Source organism: Microcebus murinus, chromosome 9 (genome assembly GCF_040939455.1).
Source record: "Microcebus murinus isolate Inina chromosome 9, M.murinus_Inina_mat1.0, whole genome shotgun sequence".
Lineage (NCBI taxonomy): Eukaryota > Metazoa > Chordata > Mammalia > Primates > Cheirogaleidae > Microcebus > Microcebus murinus.
This window is the reverse complement of record NC_134112.1, coordinates 77,062,342-77,072,432: the sequence shown is the minus strand read 5'-3', so window position 1 is coordinate 77,072,432 and position 10,091 is coordinate 77,062,342. Positions and strand designations below refer to the sequence as shown.

At 35.3% G+C, this 10,091-nt stretch overlaps 1 protein-coding gene across 1 annotated transcript in view; it reads right to left on the bottom strand.

Moving 5' to 3' along the window:
• Positions 1-6,474: 6,474 nt before the first annotated feature.
• Positions 6,475-10,091, bottom strand: part of LOC105884793 (hyaluronidase PH-20-like) — a 29,587-nt gene continuing 25,970 nt past the window's right edge. Inside the window, exon 4 of the mRNA XM_076006593.1 lies at positions 6,475-7,398. Within this exon, the coding sequence (XP_075862708.1) occupies positions 6,892-7,398 (507 nt within the window). The 3' untranslated portion in view covers positions 6,475-6,891. The remainder of the gene's footprint in view (positions 7,399-10,091) is intronic.

The window sequence follows — 10,091 nt, the reverse complement described above, 5'->3', positions numbered from 1 at the left end:
ATCACACGCTTCTAACCTAATCACATTTCTACATAATTGCCAGTCATGCCTATCTAATGAAGTCTCCGTAAGAAGGAGACAGGTGGAGGTCTGGAGGGTGGTGTGCCTAGAGAGGGTAAGTGAGCTCCATACCCCTTCCCCATACCTCACCATATGCATCTCTTCATCCCTATTCTTTGTAATATCCTTTATAATAAACCAGCAAATTTGTTCTCCTTAGTTATTTGACACACTCCCTCAAATTAATAAAACGCGAAGAGGGAGTTATGGGAACCCCAACTTGAAGCCAGTTGGTCAGAATGTCCAGAGGCCCAGACTTGTGATAGGAGATGTCTAAAGTGGAAGTAGTTTGGGGGATTGAGCCCTCATTCTCCAGGCAGGTAATGTGGGAATTGAATTAGAGGACATCCAGCTTATGTCCAGTGCAGATCAGAATGCTCATTTGGTGTTGGGGAGAAACCCCACCCCACCACATTTTTTTTTTGGAAGTTTTCTTCTATGTGGATAATTGTGTTTGGTGAAAGAATAGAAACAAGCACTATGTGTGTGTGTGTGGTTTTTCCACATTCACTATATTGTTATGCGCTGAATTGTGTCCCCTCCAAATTTATATGTTTAGCTTTTTAAACCCCAGTAGTTTAGATCTAGTGATGTCATGGGCCTCAGAAGGAACCAATTCTGCCAATACCTTGATACCAGACTTCCAGCCACTAGAATTTTGAGAAAATTCGCTTCTGTTGTTTAGGACTGTGGTGCCCAACCCCCAGACTGCAGCGCAGTACATGTCCATGGGCTGTTAGGAACCCAGCTACCCATCACCGCCTTAGCTCCACCTCTCCCCCCCCCCACAGCCTCTCCACCACATCCATGGAAAAATTTTCTTCCATGAAACTAGGAACCAGGCTGCACAGCAGGAGGTGAGTGGCGGGCAAGCTTCATCTATATTTACAGCCACTCCCCATCGCTCTCATCACTGCCTGAGCTCCACCTCCCTCCCCCACCCCATACTTCCCTGGTCCATGGAAAAATTGTCTTCCATGAAACTGGTCTCTTATGTCAAAAAGGTTGGGGACCACTGGTTTAGGCCACTCAGTCTGTGGTATTGTCACAGCATCCCTAGCAAACTAATACAGATATACAGAATAAATCTCAGGGGATCCTAGGCAAAGAGAGAGAATCCAGGCTAAGGGACCCTAAAGGAAACACTAAGCTGTACACAGAAATAGATATGATTATTAATCCCTATGACCACTGCCTAGGGAAAGGAGAAAGCTCTTAGGATCAGAAATAGATGGGCAGCTCCAGGGTTCTGAGTTTTAAGTGCCTCCATCGTATGTTAAACCTATTAGATATTGTGATGCTTCTGGTGTAAGATTCAAGATTCATGTGCCTGTTTATTTTTTTATTTTTACATAGAGAAGTGTAGGAAAATTATTTTTCACAGATATAAAATCTCAATGTTAGGAGTAATGGAAGATAAAAGCCTATAAGGGCAGACAGGAAAGGAAATCCTTATCTGACTAGGTCACAGATCAATTGACTTTGCAGCACTGCTTCTCCTTCTGCATCTTCCACTCAACACTTTTAGTTGCTTGTCTCTGCCCTGGTCCCCACCCTTTAAGGACATCGGTGATCCCTGACTCCTTGCCCTTCACACACTCCCACTGGGTGGATTCCTCCACTTTCAGGATTTCAAATATTATCTAAGTGGAATTAGGTACCTGCTTTCTTAAAACCTGAGCTTGCATCCTGGGCTTTTCCCCTTATTTTCCAGTAGATTACTTTAGGAAAGTTGGTCAGACTAAGGTCTTAGCTTCTTCAGATAATAACTGTTTAACCATCACAGGATACTATGAAGATTAAATCAGAAATTGCCTATAAGTCCTTAGCACAGGCTTGGCTCAGGAAAGTATTCAATAAATAAAAGCTAAAATAAAAATAACAATAAACAAGCCTACGGTGTTTACTGTACCTGTACTGACCTAAAACCTTTATGAACATCAACTCATTTCATTCTCAGCACATGAGAAAATGAAGGCACTGAGAAGTTATGTGACTTGCCCACACTCACACAGCTAGTAAATGATGGGCCTTGAACTCCAAATCAGGTAGTCTGGCTTTAAAGACCATGTTATCAAAATATTAGACATCCTTGGTCTCTCTGTTATTATCCATTGTTAAAGAGATAGCCCTCAGCTCTCCCTTGAGCTTCTAAATCACAGAGATATTTAAAAAAAAAAAAAAAGCTGTCCCTGTACCCCACAGGCACCCCAAATGCAACATGATCAAAACGAATCCTCCCAAACTGGCTCCTCCACCTATGCCACTTCCTCAGGACTTGATGACATGGCCCTGGCAAGAAACCTGGTGTCAGATTAGATTCCTTGCTTTTCCTTGACCATCCCATATCCAATCAGCCAGTCATTGGTTTCTAATTCTCTCCTGTCCTCTCTATCCCTAAGAATTCCCTAGTTCAAGATTTCATGGTCTACATAATGGCAACAGCTTTCTAACTGATTTTTCTACCTTCAGGTTCAAAAATCCAACTTCTCCTGGTGCATCTTCTCTGAAGATTTAAAATACAAATCTGATCATTTCAATCCTTCCTAAAGGATTAACTGCCATTTCCTTAGTATTACTCTTCGTATCTGATACCTTTCCAGCCTCAACTCCCATTGCCCACCAAGTTCCACATCTGCCTTCTACCTCAGCCATCCCTTACAGGCTTTCACACTCTCTCCATCTCTCAGTCTCTCTGTCTCTGTCTCTGTCTGTCTCTCACAAAAACATAAACACACACATACAAACACATACACTATGATGGTGTTTCAAAAATACTATAGTGGAGTCTACATTTGAAAACATTATTCAGTATATCTACTAAGAATACATAATAGGAAAAATATTTTTACTTAATTTCCTACTCCACCGTTTCCCTCACTGCCACAAAGCCCACAAAATTCAAGTTTTTACTTGTAGAAAAAGAAAAGTCACTTTTTATAAGCAAGCAAAATTTTTTTAAATTATCTTTCAAAGACACAGAACTTACACAACAATCACAAACAAGCAACATTACTCATATATTCTGTTTTTGGCATTGTAATACCTGACTTTTTATCTGAAGGATAAGTTTACTGAATTTCTGCTGGAGACAAAATGGAAGACTAGCTTGTGACTAGTTACCACTTTTGTCCGCTCAAATCAAAATGCTTTAAGGACACAGAAATGTAATTGTTGAAGAAGCAACATTATCTTACCCTTGCTGTCCTAAATTCATAGTGTTTCATTGTGTCCAAAATGCAGCCCAGGAAATTATAGGATGATGCAAATTTCTAATCTAAGCTGCTTCTTTCTTCAATTGCCAGTTTCTCCTTTTATTGACTAAAGCCATTGTAAAAGTATGTATAAAATTAATAAATGCCCTTTGATCACCTGTCCCCTGTGGTCTAGCACTCAGAAAAATTCTTCATAGTGCACACATAACCATGGTCAGATGCTGTTCTGGAGCCTGGAGTGAAAAGAAAGAATAGGTACTAGTTTGAAGTTACTTTGTGCTAAGATGGTATGTCACCCCATGCACTTCTGGGGGCAGTATTGTGTAATGGTGGAATGCACAGGCTTGGGAGTCAAGGTCATCCAACCAATCTTCTTTCTGTCTGTAAGACTTACTGACTGTGTTGACCCAGGGCAAGTCGCTTAATCTAAGGCTTAATTACTTTATCTTGGAGGAAAAAAAAAACTTCAATTGGAAATTGTATGTAAAGTACATAATGTAAATGTTGTATAATAAACAAAATCTCTTTTTATGTATGAAGAATTCTAAAGTAGCACAATGTTTTAAACTTTTATTGGCAATTTCAGCCAGACTAATTTCCAGCAGCACATAGGAACAGAACATCACTAAAATTATTAGTTACTGAAGTTGACTCTCACTATTCAGGAACTAAGGTTTTTTACAGGATACAAAACATATATATTTTTTTGGCTGCTCAACTCTCAAAAACATTGTATACTAAATGTTACGGTCTTATTGGTTTTTTCCACTTTTACAAAATTGTTATTTTACATAATAATAAGCACAATTATAAATATTAAACTCAGAAATTTCTTAATTTCTTCAAAACCTCTAGTCTTCATTAAAACCTAGCAGAGAAAAATAAAATCATTTGTAATGATTTATACCTAAAAATTACATAATTATATATTGTTGGCCCAAGCCCATTCTTGTCCTTAAATGTTATTTAGGATTAGCAAATTGGGATAGGAAAAGACATATATTTCAAGAGAAATTATATGTCTGCCTATTACTTTAAGGTTTGTAATTAAATGTATTCTGTATTGAAATGTTAGAAACCAAATAAGTGATTGGTGGATAATTCCAATTATAGATATAGTATAACAATCATAAGACAAAGACCCTCCAGAGTACTAATTTTTTAATGATAATTATACATACATTTTAATATAGTACATAAATAAAATAGAGCATGTTGTGCTTGGATTAGAAATTTGTAGTTCTTAGTCAAATTAAACTCATTATAATTAAACTCATACATTTTATTTAATATCCTATCCCTCAAAATGAAAATATTAAGCCCATTTTATATTCCAAATGTAAACTTTAAATCATCTAATAGAGGAAAAATTTTGAAAAGTATTTCAAATAAATAATCATTGCCATATATTGAGCACCTTACACTTTTGTAACAAACACTGTACTCACTGACTTTTGTTTATTTTCTCTAGTCTTCTCAACGGTTAACCTTTTTACATTTTATAATTGGGGAAACAAACTCAGAGAGGGTAACTTATCCAAAGTCAACAGCTTACATATTGCTAAACTAGAATTAGCTTGCTCTTTCCCCTCCATACCAATACCAATGATTGGGCTTCTCATGAAAAACTAACAGCACATAGATTGTAGAATTTCATTTAAATGATACTTCTGACAAAAGTTATTTGTCAAAACGTTACAAGACTCTACGAACATATAAAAGCAGTGAGATACAGTGGATGATGGGTTTGTAGTTCCTTGTGACTGATGTACCTTAAAAAATATAATAATGATTATCATAGTCAAATGCCACATAACAAATATAATGAAATAAAGGAATAATTTTTTTAAAGCTGGTCTTTGGTTTTCTGTTTTCATATTATACTCTATTGGTATCTGAAAAGCCATGTCTAATCATCATAAATGCAACAGTCTCAAAAAACAGAATGCAAGTATAAATGAGAAAACAGAGTTTACTCTTTTAAAAAGGCTTGGCAAGAAAAAATGATACCCATAACAAGTTATTCATAAGAAAAAAATATCAACATGACTATTTTAAAATGAAGTTAAAAGGAGATGCCATTTTCACCAATCAGATGAATAATGACTGCAGAACTTGAAAAAACCCAGTGCTAGTGAGGAAAAGCAACCCTCTCATTCATTATTTATTAATGATATCATTAGTTGGAACAAAATTTTTGAAAGATAATTTTGTAAGTATCTATCTAAATTAAAATGTATATACCCTTCACGTTAGCAATTCCATTTCATTCTGGCAAAAGTGTTCCAAGATACACACTTATATGATACTAACTATAAAATTTTTGATGCAGAAAAAAAATCTCCAAAACTGACATGTCCATTAAGAAGAAATTTCTTTAAATAATGTCATATAGTGATGCAGAGGAGAAATATGATGTGGTCAGTACAAAGATATGCTGATATGGAGAGACACCCAAAATATATTGTCTGGTGAGAGGAGCAAGTTATAGAAAATTATAAATACCATAGAACAATTTGTATAAAATATATGCACACATATTTGTTTCCACATAGCTAGGAAATTTTTAAAATTATATCCAAGAAACTGCAGCCAGTAGTTATCACTGGTAGAGAGCAGAAGAAGGCAACTTTTAGATTTCTACTTTGTATCATTTTACCATGAGTAGCAATGACTTTAAAAGAGTGAAAAAGATTTTACAACACAAAATGTATTAAAGACTTATATGTTAAGACCTAAACTATAAAACTACTAGAAGAAAACATAGAGAAAATACTGCAGGACATTGGTCCAGGCAAAGATTTTATGGCTAAGACTATAAAAGCACAGGCAACAAAAACACAAATAGACAAGTGGCATATATCATACTAAAAAGCTTCTGCACAGCACAAGTGGAGAGGAAGGAGGTGACAATAACATTTGTACAGGTCAGACCAGGTAAGGCATTCAACTACAATGACTTTTGGCTTTAACAGGGAGCTGAAAGCTAATTGTGTATGCAACACATGTTCCTTTCAGTCCTGTGCAAAGGAGTATTCTCAACAGCACCAGAAAAAGCAAAAAATTCTAGCTCTTTTTCTTTCTTTATCTCTTCCCTTATCTCTTCCCTCCTTTTGTTTTCTTCCTTCTCACCCATCCTCTTTCCTTCTCTCTTTTTGTCCCTTGATTGTGAGCAGAGGAGAAAAGAGAAACAGCCAGATTCTCTAAATTTTAATGATGGGTTTTATTCATGTTTTCACTTTCAAGTTCTTAACCACTACATGTCAAATTGTAATTTCATCAAAATGTCAGTATCTGGTGCAGAATTATTGAGTTGAAACAACCCTGGCAGTTTCACAAGTGAAACAGATAATTATGTGTGCTCTAAACTGGAGAATATTGATAGGCAAGCTGTTGAGTCCTGGAATACAAACTGAACCTATGGTTGAGAATTCCTACAAGATGATAGTGTTTGTCAAGTTCAAAGGAAACCAACATTCACTAGGGATAGTAATTCAGAAAAATCTTTCCAAAGATGGTCATTTTTTTCAGCAGGAGGTGTTGTTTTTTAGGCATTTCATTAGTCTAAAAAGCACACTTTAAAATGGGCTCATTGTTCATTCAGCTAACATGTCAATTACAAATTCACAGCATAATTTATAAAGAGAAACAAAATGTTAAGAAAGACCATTTTGGCAGATGGTGTGAAGGATGAGACATCGTGGGAAATGAAATAATGTTCATCATCCCAGCTGTAAGAATGAACACTGGATTCTGTGTCAAAATAGGCATCTATACAAAGACCTTCACCAATACACACATTGATGGCACGAACATTATGTACATCATCTCTTGCCTTACAAGTCATGTTGCTATGACAGGTGCAACGAAATTTTTCTGAAAATTGCTTCAGGTCGTCAGGTGTGGGTTTTCCAACTATTAAGTACTTTCCCTCCTTCCCAATTTGAATAGCAATATTCGCTGAGTTCAGGTGAAGATAGTCACTTGAATTCCAGTCTTTCCTTGTACACACACCTTGCTCCTGGCAAAGCACTTGGTTACACATTTTTGCTGCTAGGGTAATGTTGATTACGTAAGGATTTAGTGTAGTCGTCATGTAATCATGAAGGTCCGTGCAAGGTTTCTGTAAAATTATAAGATGGTCAGGATATCAAAAGATAAGTTAGTTGGTATTTGATTTAATTCACTGCAATAAGCAATTTTTAAGGAACAACAACAACAAAAACAGACACAGAAAGGGGTAAGGAACATTTGATCTTTATCACATTAACAAGGATGATTATTCTGTTTTTTGTAACATTGTTAAGATCACTGCACGGGCTGTTTAGTGCCACTGATCAATTGACCAGTTGAGGCTTCATGTACCCTAGCCTTGATCTTCCTTAATAACTCATAAATTACTCAGAGAAAGAATAGCTGTTAAAGTATAGCCTCTAAAGTATGGGGTTCATTTGCCAATATTCCCAGTTCCATTAGTGACTACCTGTATGGATTTGGGACTCTCTCGAACTTTCTAAGTCTTAGTTTCCTATCTGGGTGACTTGGGCAAATTAATTAAGCTGGATATACTTCAGCTTCACCATTTGTAAGATAAGGAAAATTATGGTGCTTAACTCATATGGTTATTGTGAAGATGAACACATATGATACATATAAAAGTACTTAACAGAGGGCCTAGCATATCTTTGGTTGACCCTCATGAATTATAAAGAAATGTAAAGCATCACATTTGTCAAACAAATTTAAACAGCATTGACAAATGCGATTTTTATTTATTTTTATTTCAATAGATTCAGGGGGTGCAAATGTTTTTTTCTTATATAGATGAATTGTATAGTGGTGAAGTCGGGGTTTTAGTTTACCCATTACCTGAATAGCAAACATTGTATCTGAAAGGTAATTTTTTGTTTCTCAGCTCCCTCTCACCCTCCCCACTTCTGATTTTCCAACAGCCATAATACCATTCTATATGACTATACATAACCATTGCTTAGCTCCAACTTATAAGTGAGGATGCATGGTATTTGTTTTTTCATTCTTGAGATACTTCACTCATGATAATAATGGTCTCCAGTTCAACCCAAGTTGCTGCAAAAGACATTATTTAATTCTTTTTATGACTGAGTAGTATTCCATGGTATGTGTGTGTGTATATATATATATACACACACACCATTTTCTTTATCCACACATTAGTTGACGGGCACTTAGGTTGATTCCACATCCTTGCAGTTGTGAGTTGTGCTGTGATTAAGATACAAGTGTAGGTATCTTTTTTTTATATAACGACTTATTTTCTTTTGTATAGATATCCAGTATCTATTGCATTGCTGGATCAAATGGTTGGTCTACTTTTAGTTCTTTAAGGAATCTTCATACTATTTTCCATAGAGGTTGTACTAATTTACATTCCCAGTAAAAGTGTATAAGCGATCCTTTTTCACTGCATCTGCAATTTTGACTTTTTAATGATGGCCATCTGAGAGGGATAAGTTGGTATTTCATTGTAGCTTTAATTTGCATTTCCCTGATAATTAGGGATGTTGAGTATTTTTTTTAATGTTTGTTTGCCATTTATCTTCTTTTGGAAAATTTCTGTTTATGTCTTTACCTACTTTTTAATGGGGTTGTTTTTTTTAATTTTCTTAAGTTCCTTATAGATTCTAGATATTAGTCCTTCATCAGACATGTAATTTGCAAATATTTTCTCCCATTCTGTAGGTTGTATATATTCTCTTGTTATAATTTCTTTTTCTGTGCAGAAGCTTTTTAGCTTAATTAAGTCTATTTATTTACTTTTCTTTTTGTTGTATTTGCTTTTACAGTCTTAGTCATAAATTCTTTGCCTAGGCCAACGTCCAGAAGAGAGTTTCTGAGGTTTTCTTACAGAATTTTTATGGATTCGGGTCTTACATTTAAGTCTTCAATTCATCTTGAGTTAATTTTTTATAAATCATGGGAGATGCTCATTTTCATTCTTCTCTATATGACTGTCTAATTTTCCTAGCACCATTTATTAAATATGGCATCACTTCCCAAGTTTATGTTTTTGTTTGCTTTGTCAAAGATAAGTTGGTCGTAGGTATACAATTTTATTTCTGAGTTCTCTATTCTCCATTAATCTATGTGTCCACTTTTATAGCAGTACTATACTGATTTGGTTACTATGGCCTTGTAGTATAATTTGAAGTCAGGTAATGTGATACCTCCATATTTGTTCTTTTTGTTTAGGATTGCTTTGGCTGTTCAGGCTCTTTTTTAATTCCATATGAACTTTAGGATTTTTTTTTTCTAATTCTGTAAAAAAATGATGTTTGTATTATGATGAGAATTGCATTGAATCTATAAATCACTTAGGGCAGTACGAACATGTTAATAATATTGATTCTTCCAATTCATGAGCATGGGATGTTTTTCCATTTGTTTATGTTATCTACAATTTTTTTTTTTTGCAGCAGTTATAAATGGTATTGAATTCTTGATTTGATTCTCATCTTGGCAATTGTTAGCAGGTAGAAATGCTACTGATTTGTCTACGTTAATTTTGTAACATAAAACCTTACTGAATTCCTTTTTCAGTTCTAGAAATTGTATGAATGAGGCTTTAGGATTTTCTAGATATGAGATCACATCCTTGGCATACAGGAATAGTTTGACTTCCTCTTTTTCAATTTGGATGGCATTTATTCCACTGTCTTACCTTTTTCTCTGGCTAAGACTTCCAGGACTTTATTAAATAGAAATGGTGAAAGTATGCATTCTTGTGTTATTGCAATTCTTAGGGGGAATGCTTTCAACTTTTTCCTGTTCAGTACA